Source organism: Cynocephalus volans, chromosome 2, assembly GCF_027409185.1.
Source record: "Cynocephalus volans isolate mCynVol1 chromosome 2, mCynVol1.pri, whole genome shotgun sequence".
NCBI lineage: Eukaryota > Metazoa > Chordata > Mammalia > Dermoptera > Cynocephalidae > Cynocephalus > Cynocephalus volans.
Genome location: NC_084461.1, coordinates 206,395,744 through 206,411,712, shown reverse-complemented (window position 1 = coordinate 206,411,712; position 15,969 = coordinate 206,395,744). Strand labels below are relative to the sequence as shown.

Genomic DNA, 15,969 nt, shown 5'->3' with positions numbered 1-15,969 from the left:
ATTTTAAGGATTGGTCTATTTTGTCTAGGTTGTTAAATCCATGGGTGTGAAGTTTTCCATGGTCTTCCTTTATCATCCTTTATAGGTCTATAAGGTCTGTAATAACATCAGCTCTTTCATTCCTGATATTGGTCATTTGTTCCTTCCTTGTCAGTCTTGTTAGCAGTTTGGCACTTTTACTAATCTTTTCAGAAAACCAATTATTTGTTTCATGGATTTTTTCTATTCTTTTCCTATTTTCAATTTTATTGATTTATGCAAGTGTATGCAATAGTCCATCCTTACGTTTCCCTTTTGTTTACTTTGTGCTTCATTTTCTAGTTTCCACTTCCTTACTGAGACTGTTGATTTGAAAAGTTCTTCTTTGTTAATGTGTACCTTTATGTCAATCTCAGCACTGCTGTAGCTGTGTCCTACAAAGTTTTAAGTGTACACTTACGCAGCACTGACAGTGGAACAGTCATTTTTTTTTCCCCCGAGGGTTATACCTGTATTTTATCATTTATTCTTTGTATACTGTGGTATGTGAAGTGGTAGCAGAAAATATTTTTTTCTGCTTCATTCCCACTGTTTCCAAAATGAGAAGTCTGAACAGCTCTTCATTATTGTCTTTTGAGTGCTGCTCCTCTAATCTGATGGATACATTTCTCTTAACATATTTCCTACTTCCTACTTGATTTTCTGTTTCAATTTGGCATTCAGATATGTGAATCTGTTTTCTCATTTGTTGCATTTTTGATACATTTAGAATAGATACATATTAGTGTATAAAATACTACAATTCAAATGTATATTTATGGTCTTGTATGTATTTTTATATATGCATATATCCATATATATTTATATATATTTGTTCAAGCTGGAGTCCGTTAACACTCTCTGTTTACAACAGTATAGAATCACCTATCCTTTCTGCACCTACCCAGTCACTCCCTCAGGTGGATAATAACTGGAGAAAATATGGGACCATTGATATTAGTACAGTTTTTATGAATCATTCATGATCTATCTGATTTATTTGTGGTAGAAGTTTTGAAGGATCAGCAGAGATCAGCATCTATAATGTGGTATTTCATACCATTAAAGGTACCTATTCTCTTTAAACATGGCAGATCTCTCATCTTCATCCTAAATTTTTATTCATTCCACTTATTTGGGGGCTAGTCACTACTTTCCTTCCAGTAGCTTGTTTTCATGAGCAGATCATATGAATATATTGGATTGGGTGTTGATTTATGAGCCAGAATACCCATTAAATTTAACATTATGAAGATGCTTTGAAATTCTACAGAAAAATATTAATTATATGTTTTTTCCCAAAATTTTCACCACCACCCCCGCACAAGAATGAACTAATTAAAATATAGTGATTATAGTATTTACTCATATACATGCACAATAACAGGGAAATTTCTCAGTGAATTTAGAGATTGAGAGGCAACTAAGTAGAGAGTAATATACATTTATATGATAAAAATATAGTTTAATAGTTATATCTTTAGAAAAATAGGACTTTAATAACTGAATATCTGTTAATGCTGCCTTTTATCTAATCTAGGGCAAAGTTTAATTATTGGTTCTAGAGATATTTGGTGATTCAGGAATGGTAGAAATGGGTGGGGATGTTATTATTTTATGTTATTTTATGTATTTATGTATTTATTTATTTATTTTGCTGGCCAGCACAGGGATTGAACCTGAACCTTGGTGTTATTACCACCATGCTCTCTAACCAACTGAGCAAACCAGCCAGCTCAGGGATATTGTTTTTAAATCAGTGATGGAATCTTTGTCCTAAACATGTCAGCTTTGTTCCTTTGAATTTGATATTCACTACTGACTTTATTTGTTGGTATGACATTTCCTCTAATATAATTTGTTTTCAAAAACAGGGAGTAACAATGTGTGGGTTTTGGAATCACTTTTTCAAATAAAACATTTATTCTTAAATGACATGATTGTACATGTGAAAACCATTGTCTGTATAGAAGCAGTTGGCCTCACAGAGCAGACTGTGCTCTCACTCTGAAAGTTCTGTGATGCCCTGTCGCCGTGGTGATGTGATTATGTAGGTGTAGCCCTCGGAACTGATTGCCACTGTCTGTGTTGAGTTGCTCAAAGCTCATAGCAGGTAGAACATTTCTTGCTTTTTGTCTTCATCATGGGGAACCTGTGTTCCTGCATTAGAGGTATGTTAGATATTAGCCTCACAAATGCTGTCCTTTCACATGGACTAGTTAATATGTCTAAAAATATTTAAAATATTTTTCTCTGTATTTTGTCATATACAGTTATAAATGTGTTCTGTAGTTCAGTTTTATTTTTCAATTTATATACGTAGTAGTTATCAAGCAGTTTGCCTTTAAACTTTATTTACATATAAGAAATATATCATTTTCTATTACATTCTGCACCCCTAAAGCTCCCCATCATTAGGTATTCCCTTGGGGAAATTAGTACAAATTACTTTTTAATGCAGTTTGACATAAGTAAAGATCTAGTACATTTATGAATTTCAGAAATTTGAATAGAATCCAAAATGGGGGAGATGGTTTTGAGGTATTTTACACAATAAAGTGTATGTATCTTTGTTATTAACATGCCTTTCCTCTCCCCATTTCCTAAAATGAGTATTTAGTTTAGGAAATTTTCGGTATGTCATTCTCATTCATATAACTCGTTTTAAAAAAATAGATCATGAGAATGTGTACTGTCTAAGTTTCAGTATATGAACCAAAACACAGTTTGGGGTTTATTCAAAATTACAAAGCCATCAATTATAGGTGATTAGTCAATCTTTCCAGAGGTAAACATAATCAAATGCAATGATTTTTTTTTCTCAGTTACCCAGTAAATAGCCACTATTTCAACACAGAAAGATAAATAGGATGAATTTGTAGAGACTAATAATCAAGAACAGAGATTTATTTAATCTGAGAAACAAGTAGATAACATATGTACATATAAAGCCAGATAAAAATTGTATACAGTGACAATTGTATAAATTTGCATGTAGAGTTGTAGCTTTAAAAAATGTGCTGTTAATGCTGTGTTCATGTATTGTGTGACTCAGTTCTCCTGACCCTTCATCCACAACTCTCCGAAACCTCAGCCACGATCATTTCCATGATGTAGCAACTAAGTTTAAAGGCATTTATATTTTTGAAAAATAATCCAACATGCTATTTTTTTCACAGATTTTAGAATTCAGACTTTTAAATAGATCATGCTGCTCCCCCCAGTAAACTAGTGTTCATCTCATTTGAGCAGGTATCTGTTGACCATGGCTCAGGCAACTGGATCATTCTGGTGAACAGTGCCGCCCTTTTCTGTAGAATGGCCACTGAGTGGGCCCTCAGGCAGACACAGACAGTGTTTTTGACATCTTTATCTGACTCCTTCAAAACTCGGTCTGTGTTAGGATAAACTGGTTGATTTTAGGCCAAGCAGCTATATGTCATAATAAGAACAATGGTCTGGGAATTTGGAATCCTGGGCTTGCATGAGTCTCTGAGTCTTGGTAAGCTGTGAGATCTAAGGCAGGACCTTTCACCAATAATCCAGCCTTATGAATATTTATATTTTACACTTAACGTACATTGAATCATTCAACACTTGCCACAGACATATGTCCTGGTTTATTTACTATCCCCGTTTTCTGGGTGAAGGAAAAGACATAGAGATGAATGTGTCCAAGCTCATGTGCTCCTAAGTAGAAGAACTAACATGGAATGCAGGCATGTGACCCCGATGCTGAGGCTCTGAACTACTGACCTGCACTCATCTCTCAGTTGTGGGATCACTGGTCACCATGCAAGGAATGTTCATCATCTGTATATATGCCTGAATTATCCGAGCATATGGAAATCCTTCACGCAATCCATATTATATGGTAGTGTCAGTGGTCACAAAGCCCAAGACATGTATTAGTACATTAATGTCACATATTTTGTCATAGTCATTATATGGAAAGCACATAGAAAGCCCCAATGTTTTTGGACAGTTCGCAGATTCTGAGAGTTAGGAGGCACTACTTGGGGGAACTGGTCAGTCTCTTATCAGTGCTGAGTCACTTGTTAGCGCCTGTCCTAAAGCTGATAATAGGGAGATCATTTAGTGATATTTGATGGCATTATAAATATGATCCTTAGGCTGAAATCCTGTGAGATACACACCTGGAGACAGCGACAAGTAAAGACTCAGAGAACACTCTGTTATTAGCCTGGTGTGTCACCTGCATGCAGCTCTCACGTACAGCTGGGTTAAAGAGCCTCAGTGCTCAGCAGGGGCCTGCTCCCTGCTATGCCCCTCTCACTGAGGGTTGGCCAGTCTGAAAATGGACAGCCAGCTCACACAACAAATACAAATGCATGACACAGAATCGGAAGGCTGGAAGGAAATTATGACTTATAGTGGTTATTTTTAAAAGTTAGAATTTCAGCATTTTCTACCATTTAGTAACTGATCACTTTATAACAAAGGACCAGTGAATAAATACAATTCTCTCTTGTGCCCAGTGTTAAAGCCAGTTCCCTGATTAAATTTTGCACAGATCAAAGGCAAAATCCTATCCACGAGACAATAAGTGCAGTAGCAGCAGATGTGCACCTGTGCAGGTTGAAGTAGACTTGGTAGAGGTCAGGAGAGCAGTGGCAATTCTACTGGGCTTCAACATGGGCTGAAGGAGTGACAGGACTCTGTTAATTTGCCATCACCCAGAAAGCCAGCACTGTATTCCTCAGTTGTTTCCCACTCATCTCTTTGCCTTCCTTGTTCCATTAAGCAGGATGGTCCTGCAGCTGCTTAACTCCTGCTTCCTACCACACCCATAAGTTCCAGTCCTTGGTGCACATCAAGCAAAGTTCCCTGAGTAATCAGTGAGCAGCACCACCAATAAACTGACAGTTATTCTGTGTCCTTCTCCCTTCCCCAGGAGTTCATGTTAAAAAGATATCTCCAGAGAAGGCAAATGAGGACAAACTCTCCATCCCTGCGGTAAGAATCACGATTCTTTGTTTAAAGTAGAAATGTTGCTTTACTTCTGAATTGATATCAGATTTGAAAAAAACTGATCATGTGTATTGTAGGTGCTAGATAATGTTTACATGGTGGGTGGTGGAGGAGAATCTTACCAACTGATACCTCATTCAAGAAAGCACGCAGCATTGGCAGTGTCAGGTTACACATGGCACGTTAGGGGGCCTTTTCCTAGTAACAAGTTTTCCATTCTAGATGAACAATTTTGTAATTGCTGCTTAAAAATTGACTTGACTAATATACCTCCAAGGAAAGCTCCTGTGTTTTCCATAGGTGACACCTAGTATGCCTTTTGGGGCCTTTGACTTAAGAATTCTCTCCCACCTTGATTACTCAGAGTCACCAAAAGCACAAAGGCCTGAGCAAATAGCACACATTATCTAGTCTTCACAGTGTTTTCTTTTTTCTAATTGCAGGTGGCCTCAAGCCAAAAAAGAAAGGGTATGTATCTTGAATCACCCACTGGCTAAAAAAAGAGAAATGTACAAAATATGTTGAGCTGACTTGCTGGCTTTTGTCTGCAGAGGTATCGGGATCCCAGCCACCTGGTGGGAATGAGGATTGGGCTGTAGTTTAAAAAACTGGTTTTCAAGGTAGCAAACTCTGGCCATGTGTCTACAGTCTCTGGAAACTCCAGTGTCTCCTTTAGGTGGTATGGGTTTGTGCATCAGTGTGTTTATGTATAAGCCTGTTTGGTGTGATTGTAAATGTGTTTCTATGTGTGTTTCCCTAGAAAAATATCCTGGTTACCCAGCAGAAATCTCAGTGGCAACTTCCTCAATTTAAAAAAATAGACTATATACTTTACCTAAATTAACTATTCAAATCTTGTCACAGTCATGTATGGTGGGCTAGTTTACTATACCAACTTCACAGATGGAGATACTAAGCCACAAAGATCAATGTGCCAAAACTCACTACCTTCTAGATAGAAGAGCCAAGTGTACCCAGGCATGCGGTCCTGGTGTTGATGCGCAGAACTACAACCTCCCATCATCACCCAGCCAAGGGATCATTAGTCACCACGCAAGTGAGATCCAGCTTTCCAGTATATGCCTGGAATAACCCGATCCTACAGCAATTCCAAAACTCATCCATTATGTAAGAAAGATAGCCTCAGTGGTCACATAACCCAGGATAGCTACCTATGCATCTTGCTGCAGATTGTCACATAGTCGTTAGTATGAAAAGACATTTCCTACATGCTCCTGGTCAGATCACAAATGCTGACAGACAGAAGGCACCATGTAATATACAACCTGGCGGAAATATGTCACGCAGCTGGTTCTCTTCTCAACACGTACACTTCTTGGCCCAAATTCCAGTAAGAATTGGGGAGATGCTTTAGAGTGGTGGACAATGTTTTTTTACCATGAGCCCTAGTAGCTATACCTTCAAGGATAGTGACCATTAGAACACAAATTACCACTTGATTATTAGCCTGGTGTCCATCATCCTTGTTGCAACCTTCTTGTAAAGCTGGGTGGGAGAACCTCAGTGCTCACACAGAGCCTCCCTGCTTAATGGACTGACCCGATGCCAGCAGCTAGGTGCAAGCACAGGGAGCCTATAGCCTCAATGGATTTACACACGTAACATTGAAAAGTGAGCGTGGGTTTTATTATTCACAAATTTTCAATAATTGATTATCTTTACAACATAATAGTAATGATGAAATAATCTTATATTTAAGGAGAATATTGTACCTCATATTAATTATAGTCTTTTAATATAAAGAGTTTTTAAAAATCAGATGCAAAATCCTGTACAGCAGATGATAGTGTAGCAGTGGTTAAAAAAATCATTTGAAAAGGCATACAATCTGAACCTATGGATGAGCTATAAAGACAATTAGGTAAAGAGCTAAAACACATCATTTGGGTCCCCTATACAATGTTTATGTTATATGCTTTGTGGAATACAATTATACAGGGGGTTGATGGAGTAAAGGCAACAAAGGGTTGCATGGGTCAGCTGAATCCAAAAGACTGTGGTGAGATTAGTGAATCAGACTGCTCATTTTTAATTCAAATTTTACCTAGTTTGTCCTTTATGTGCTGTCTTCTGTTGCTACTTGGTCAATGATGCTATAGTCTTTGCTAAAAGATGGCAAAACCTTGTGATAACAAATTTAATCATGTAAGGTTTTGATAGGTTAAATTTTATAACATAATAAGGGCTTTTGTTTATACCTGATAGCCCAGTTAAGCAAGAATGTGTGGGGTCCTTTGAAGGCTGTTGGGTGTTCTAAGACTAGAGATGTAACTCTTCTCTGAGGAATATGGGGTCACCCTTAAAGCAGTGTCATGGTTGTCTCTAAGTAACATGGGAGGCTCTGAGACAGGAAAAAAAGGTCGCTACAAACAAGGATGTGGGTCTCCACTGGGAGATCTGCATCTCTTTATGAGAGCAAGCTGGAGTTCTCAGAAGGATCCAGAGTTGCTGAGAGAAATAGATAATTCACCATGCCCTCACTACTGTATAGTATAAATTATAAAATCCCAAGCTAGGTCAGTATTTCAAGTATATAAAAATGCAATCAACACTACTATTGATTAGTAAAAAGCTATTAAAATCACCACATCGTATTCATGCACCCACAAGAATGGACACAGTATCGGGGTTAACATTACCAAGGGTTGGTGAGAATGTGAAGGAACTGGAATTGTCACATGTTCCCGTGGGAATGTACATTGTTTCAGCCACTTTGGTAAATGGTTTTCCAGCTTGTATTGTACTTATCTGTACCCATGACTTAGCCACCTCACTCCTGCCACCTGTATCCAAGATATGTGAAAGAGACAGAAATGCTTATGTCAACCTTGAGACTTACACAGAACCATTCATTGCAGCCTCATTCTGAGCAACCACTGTGGAAAATGACAGTGTATTTGAAATGTGGAAAGAGTAAATTTTGGTGCTATACGTTTACAATGTCCCATACTGACACAGCAATTCAAAATAACAAACTTTTACAACACAAAGCAACAGGGCTGAATTTCACATAGTAAACAGACAATATTCTGATGGACACAATGGATTTTATATTGTATGTTATTATTTATTTAACACTGAGAAACAAATACATCTAAAATATGGTGGTCACAGTTAGAGCAGTGGGTACTTACTGGGGGCTATTGACTGGGAAGTAAAGGAGAGGCTGCCACGGCACTTCAGACATTTTTTGTATTGCTCTGTATGTTGGAAACACATGCTCATATTTAAAAGAAGCCATATGATGTGCATTTTAAAATACATAAAGTGACCATTGACAAAAACAAGTAAAACATAAGAAATACAAAAAATAAATTGTCCTACAATGTAAATAGGATGCAGTGACTTCCTCAGATTTCTATCAGGTATTAAATAGAAATAATGCCAATCTTGTGCATGCCATTCCAGAGTATTTGTAGAGTAAACACACCCAGACTCCTGTTATCAGATCACGAGCATCTTGATATTCTACCCAGCAGTAGATGTTACAGGAAAAGGAAATGACAAAACAAACAAAATAACAAACACCTTGTGAATTTAGAAGTCAAAATCAGATTTCAAATATTAGCAATATAGAATCAGAAATGTTTTAGAAAAAAGTAAGGTGGGATTATATGATTAGATTTCCATAAGATTCATGCAGAGAGGATCACTGGGCTGTTGGGGATCACTACTGGAAGAGTCATTGGGTTAGTAGAGTAAACATTTGGTGACAGAGGGAGAGAAGGCCTGGGTGATCCTCAGAGAGAGACCTGGAAAAGAAGTCTCCAGGCTGTGGCTACAGAGGGGTCTCTCTATGAGGACATGGGACTCTGACCCCTGTCACAGCAGTGTTTATGGATTGATGTGGAATTTGTAGAGCAGAAACTGAACTTTGATGAGAAGGAATGAGCAGGGACGGTGCACACTCAGTGCTGTTGCAGCCACTGCCCATGCACAGGCAGGCTGCACAGACAGTAGCTCAGATTGATAGTCACCAAGACAGTGGGGGCTGCAGACTTAATTCATTGAACCACCAGCCCAAGTGGCCATTTATCCTGTTAAAGTCACCACTCACCCAATCTGTCTGATAGGTCCATTAGGTGCTCACTGAACTCCATGATCTTCCTGAAGCCCAATTCTGATTCAGCTGGCTCTGCCTGGAAGCCAGAAAACAGTGAAATCAAGCGCTTAAACTCAGAATACTTTATTATTAATCTCCCTCTGGTATTCTGCCAGCCAGATGACAACAGCTGTCTCTATTGTGAATGAATTCCCTAGGAACTTCTTTGATGGGGGTTATGATGAAATGTGTCTCCAGATCCCAGAAGTCGATAAAACCATTGAACATCCACACTCACTGCCAGATGCATCTCCTGTATCATTTAAATGAAGGTACTGTGATGATTCGATAATTGATTTAATAATAATAATAATCTTAGGTTACTCAGTGTTCCATATGCAGGATAAAACTTAAGATTTTAAGCCATATTTATTCAACGTGTGAAAATTTTAATTTACCTTGTCAATCAGTACTGTTACAACCACAGAATTAAAGATGCATTAAAAGATAAGTTTGGTTCACATTTAATGGAAGACAACATTTTAAGCTAATGTGTAGACACTGCCTGAGTGCTGAACATTAGCAGAAATAGACATACTTTTAAAAATTGTGATGCTAGATAATTACTTTTCTAATAATAGAGTTTTTATCTACAAAAGATTTGAATTGATATAAAAATTGAGAAGATAATATACAAACTTCCCATAGATCCTCTTCTCTACACCAACATCACACAGTACCACCCATTATTAACATCTTACATTACTTTGATACATTTGCTAAAATCAGTGAACACATATTGATACGATGTTGTTATCTACAGTCAATGGTTTTTACACGAAGGTTCACTCTTTGTGTTGTGTATGTCTTTGGGTTTTGAAATAGTCACAATACCCTGTTCAACATTACAGTCTCATACAGAATATTTCACTACCCTAAAAATCTTCCACACTTCAGTAAGTTATCTCTGTACCCTTTTGTCCAGAAACCATGACAACTTTTGATACTTTTGATGTATCCATAGTTTTGCTTTTTCCAGAATGCCATATAATTGAAATCATAGAGTATGCAGCTTTTTCAGACTAACAGTTCACTAATAAGTATATATTTAAGGTTCCTTTGTGTATTTTCTTTGCTCGATAACTCATTCTTTTAAATACACTGTAATATTTCATTGTAAGGAGGAGTCAAAGGGGCCTATCCATTCACATATTGAAAGACATATTGGTTGCTTCCAACTTGGGCAATTATGGATAAAGATGTTGAAAACATTCCTGTGCAAAATTTTATGTGAACATAACTTTTCATCTCAACTGGGAAAATACCTGGGAGCACAATTGTGCTTTATATGGTTAAAATATGTTTTAATTTGTAAGAATTTGGTAAATTTTATCAGTGAAACCATCTGGGCCTGGTGTTTTCTTTTTGGGAATGTTTTTAATAATGATTCAGTTTATTTAAGAGATACAGCCTTATTCGAATTATTTATTCTTGTGTGAGCTTTGGAAGATTATTTCTTTCAAGGAGTTGATGTATGTATCTATGTTATCAAACTATGGGCATAGAATTGTTCACAGTATGCTTTTATGATTCTTTCAATATTCATGGGACCAGTAGTGCTGGCCTCTCTTTCGTTTATATTAGTAACCTGTGTTTTTTTTTTCTTGGTTAGCCTGGATAAAGGTTTATCAATTTTACTGATCTTCTCAGAGAAGTAGCTTTGAGTTTCATTGACTTTCTAATATCCTAAAAACTACTGAATTCTTCAATATTATTAATTACTTCTGTTTGCTTTTCATTGCATTGCTCTATTTCCTACAGTTTTGTGAGAGTCCTGAATTATCGATTTTAGACTTTGTTTTCAAATATATTGCATCCAGTGCTATAAATTTCTCTCTAAGCTCTGCTTTTGTCGCATTCTACAAGTTTTGTTAAGTCGAATTTTCATTTTATTGAGTTCAAGTACTTTTAAATTTCTATGGAGACTTCTTTAACCCATGTGTTGTTCAATCTGCAAATATTTTAACATTTTCTGACTATCTTACTGTTGCTGATTTTTAGTTTAGTTCCACAGTGGTTTGAGATCATACTTTATAGGATGTATATTCCTTTAAAATTAGTTAAGATGTATTTTATGCCCCAGAATATGGCCTCTTTTTGAATGTTCCATGTGAGCTTGAGAAGCATGTGTATTTTGCTGTTTTAGATTTAGTCTTCAGTAAATGTTAGTTCTTGTTAGTTATTGGTGGTACTTAGTTCAACTATATCAATACTGATTCTTCCAGTTATATCTATCAAGTCATTATTGCAGTTTACAATTTGGTATTTCTAATCAGTTCTTTCTTATTACAATTTTTAATCACTTCTTTGATATGCCCTATTTGGGAGAATAATCTCATACTGCTTTTAGTTCTATAGAAATGATTTCCTAAGTTATTTAAATATGTATAAAATAGTTGATTTGGAGTTTTTGTCTCCTAAGTCAGATGTCTAATCTTCTCCAGGGACAATTTCTATTGATTTTTTAGTTTCCTGAGTGTGGGACTCTGCTGAGTGTTCCTGACACCAGTCCCAGGTTGGTGATCTCTAGGAGGATTCACAGGACTTGGCTTAGAGTCATTAACATGTCTACGATATATTAACATGTCTATAATATAACGTGTCTAAGGATACAAAACAAAATTAGTAAAGAGAAACCACGCATGGGGTGCCACCCAGAAAACCTAGTAAAAGATACCAAGGGTCTCTTCCAGATGAGTCATACAGCAGCCACTTAATTTCTCCAGGAATGAGTGTGACAGCGTGGAATATGTTGTCTACCAGAAGGCTCACTGGAGACTTGTGTCCATGGTTTTTACTGGACATTTGTCATGTAGGTACCCTCTATGTAGCATATACCAAAGTCCCAGATTTCCAAAAAGCAGATTTTCAGCATAAACCATGTGGTTTGCACAAATTGTTTAGGCACAGTGTGCCAGTTTTCTCAATTCTGGCAATGATGGGAATCTTCCCGTATTCCAATGTTTATATGTCAGACTTGGACCAGTTTGTAAGTAGATCTTCTTAAAGATAGCAGTCTAAAACTTGTTTATTAAAATTTTTCTGCATAAGGCTATACATTTTTTTCTATGCATGTCTTGTTTTTTTTTTTTTTTTTTTTTTTTTTAACTGAATACTTTAAATAATATAATTTGGCAGCCTTGGATATGAGAGTCTCTATCTACCTGAAGATTTGTTGTTGCTACAAATCTTAGTTCTCTTTATTTGCTTGTTTAGTAACTTTTCTTACGTAACTCTATAATGTCAACATTCCTTGTCATTTGTGACCACTGAAGTCACTTTTAGTAGTCAGCTAACAATTGGACTGAGTTTTCCTTAACTGCCTAGACCCATAAGTGTCCTGGTCGTTGCCATGTTCGGGTGTTAGGGAACATCTCAACGCTCAGCCTGAGTGTTTAGAACTCTGCCTCAACCTTCACTTCCTTCTTAAGCAGAGCCTCAGTATCAACTGAAGATGAAAACGTGGGGCCACCTAAGATCTTTCCTGCCACATGCACAAGAAAAATCACTGGTTGTAATCATTTCTGACAAAGGGCCCTCCCCCCCACCCCAATACTTTTTTTTCACTGGATATGTTCTGCTTCATTTAAAATGCAGGCAAATATAGACAGAGAACCGCCAGATAGATCAAATAATAATAAAAATTCTCCTGGAAAGAGGCCTTCGAGGACTGGATTTCAATTCTTCTCTTATTGCAGTGGTTCCAGGGTTTTGGGTTTTCACCATAAATGGAGCTGTTCCTTTTCAGGCCGTCCACAGAACTGAACAGATGAGAATGGAGCTCGGGCAAGTTACAATGCCACATAGCTTACTCTTCTTGTTGACATTCAGCCCTTTTTATTGAATAAGTGCTTTCTGAATGACTAAAAATCTTTGGTAATTTCCAGAATTCTGAAAAAATAAAATGCCAAAATATTTTTTCAGTTGCCTAATAGATTTTATAGGAAAGATTATTGTTTGAGGTCTTTTTTCCTGCCATATTCACTGATGTCACTCTGTAAACCACATTCTTTGGAATACTCTTGGACCATAATGTATGACTGATTATCCTTGACGGTTTGTGGTAGGTACCATTTAATGAAAGATGTAGCTCACATAAAAGCTTTTTTTCAGTGCTCAGCACATTATCAGGTCAAATATATATATATATATATATGAATATGACTAACTTAAAAAAATGTGTTCTCCTTTTAAGAGGAATATCCTTAAATTATTATACTAAATAATATGACTTCTGATTAATATTGGCAATATCCTGCAGTAATAATTTTAGGTTTTTGAGGCAAAATTTTGTTGTGTTATATTCTCTATGAAACTTCAAAAAAAAAATAACATAATTCCACATGTAAAATTTTATAATGACAAAGAATATTTATTTATATATGATTTCTTGCCCATCTAAATTATCTATTTTCTCATTTATAGAAAGACATTTTCAAATGAATTCAAATATTTATTCAGGTCTTGCTCACTTTGTCAAAAAATGTCCTTTATCAAGTTTTTACTTTATGTGAGCATCAGTATGAATTTACTTAGTGTTTCCACAATACTATGCAAAGTTTTCAGCCATGGTAAGATCACATTTTGTCTTAAAGTACACATATGCATTGATTTCCCACAATTATCCAAAGGTTGCTCAGAGCAGTCAAAATGATGTGGTTGATTTTCATCGTTCTGATTTCTTTCTTTTTTTTTTTTTTAATTTTATTTTGTCGATATACATTGTGGCTGATTATTGCTCCCCATCACCAAAACCTCTCTCCCTCCTCCCTCCTCCCTCCCCCCTCCCCCCCAACAATGTCCTTTCTGTTTGCTTGTTGTATCAACATCAAGTAATTGTGGTTGTTATAGCTTCTTCCCCCCCCCCGGTTTTTTTTATGTGTGTGTGCGTGTGCGTGTGCGTGTGCGTGTGCGTGTGTGTGTGTGTGTGAATTTATATATTAATTTTTAGCTCCCACCAATAAGTGAGAACATGTGGTATTTCTCTTTCTGTGCCTGACTTGTTTCACTTAATATAATTCTCTCGAGGTCCATCCAATGTTGTTGCAAATGGCAGTATTTCATTCGTTTTTATAGCTGAGTAGTATTCCATTGTGTAGATGTACCACATTTTCCGTATCCACTCATCTGATGATGGACATTTGGGCTGGTTCCAACTCTTGGCTGTTGTAAAGAGTGCTGCGATGAACATTGGGGAACAGGTATACCTTCAACTTGATGATTTCCATTCCTCTGGGTATATTCCCAACAGTGGGATAGCTGGGTCGTATGGTAGATCTATCTGCAATTGTTTGAGGAACCTCCATACCATTTTCCATAGAGGCTGCACCATTTTGCAGTCCCACCAACAATGTATGAGAGTTCCTTTTTCTCCGCAACCTTGCCAGCATTTATCGTTCAGAGTCTTTTGGATTTTAGCCATCCTAACTGGGGTTAGATGGTATCTCAGTGAGGTTTTGATTTGCATTTCCCGGATGCTGAGTGATGTTGAGCATTTTTTCATATGTCTGTTGGCCATTTGTATGTCTTCCGTAGAGAAATGCCTTCTTAGCTCTTTTGCCCATTTTTTAATTGGGTTGCTTGTTTTTTTCTCATCAAGTTGTTTGAGTTCTTTATATATCCTGGATATTAATCCTTTGTCAGATGTATATTTTGCAAATAATTTCTCCCACTCTGTTGGTTGTCTTTTAACTCTGTTAATTGGTTTTTTTGCTGTGCAGAAGCTTTTAAGTTTGATATAATCCCATTTGTTTATTTTTCCTTTTGTTGCCCATGCTTTTGGGGTCATATTCATGAAGTCTGTGTCCAGTCCTATTTCCTGAAGGTTTTCTCCTGTTTTCTATAAGAAGTTTTATTGTTTCAGGGTGTATATTTAAATCCTTAATCCATTTTGAGTTGATTTTAGTATATGGTGAGAGGTATGGATCTAGTTTCATTCTCCTGCATATGGATATCCAGTTATCCCAGCACCATTTGCTGAAGAGGCAGTCCCTTCCCCAGTGAATAGGCTTGATGCCTTTGTCAAAGATCAGATGGCAGTAAGTGTGTGGGTTGATTTCTGGATTCTCTATTCTATTCCATTGGTCAGTGTGTCTGTTTTTATGCCAGTACCATACTGTTTTGGTTATTATAGCTTAAAGTCAGGTAATGTTATGCCTCCAGCTTTATTTTTTTTGCTCAGCATTGCTTTGGCTATGCGTGGTCTTTTATTATTCCATATAAATGTCTGGATAGTTCTTTCCATTTATGAGAAAAATGTCTTTGGGATTTTGATGGGGATTGCATTGAATTTGTATATCACTTTGGGTAGTATGGACATTTTCACTATGTTGATTCTTCCAATCCAAGAGCATGGGATATCTTTCCATCTTCTTGTATCCTCTCTAATTTCTCTCAGCAGTGGTTTGTAGTTCTTATTATAGAGATTTTTCACCTCCTTGGTTAACTCAATTCCTAAGTATTTTATTTTTTTGGTGGCTATTGTAAATGGGCAGGCTTTCTTGATTTCTCGTTCTGCATGTTCACTATTGAAGAAAAGAAATGCTACTGACTTTTGTGTGTTGATTTTGTATCCTGCTACTGTGCTGAAATTATCAATTCCAAGAGTTTTTTTGTAGAGGTTTTAGGCTGTTCGATATATAGGATCATGTCATCTACAAACAGGGACAGTTTGACTTCATCTTTTCCAATCTGGATGCCCTTTATTTCCTTCTCTTCTCTGATTGCTCTAGCTAGTACCTCCAACACTATGTTGAATAGGAGTGGTGAGAGTGGGCATCCTTGTCTAGTTCCTGTTCTTAAAGGAAAAGATTTCAGCTTTTCCCCATTCAGGATGA

The 15,969-nt window shown here is 36.8% G+C and overlaps 1 protein-coding gene across 1 annotated transcript in view; it reads left to right on the top strand.

The window, feature by feature from the left end:
* The window catches only part of LOC134370775 (uncharacterized), a 55,025-nt gene that overhangs the window by 14,497 nt on the left and 24,559 nt on the right, over nt 1-15,969 (top strand). The window contains exons 3-5 of the mRNA XM_063087750.1: nt 4,934-4,995; nt 5,454-5,478; nt 9,292-9,405. Coding sequence (XP_062943820.1) covers nt 4,934-4,995; nt 5,454-5,478; nt 9,292-9,405 — 201 coding nt within the window. The remainder of the gene's footprint in view (nt 1-4,933; nt 4,996-5,453; nt 5,479-9,291; nt 9,406-15,969) is intronic.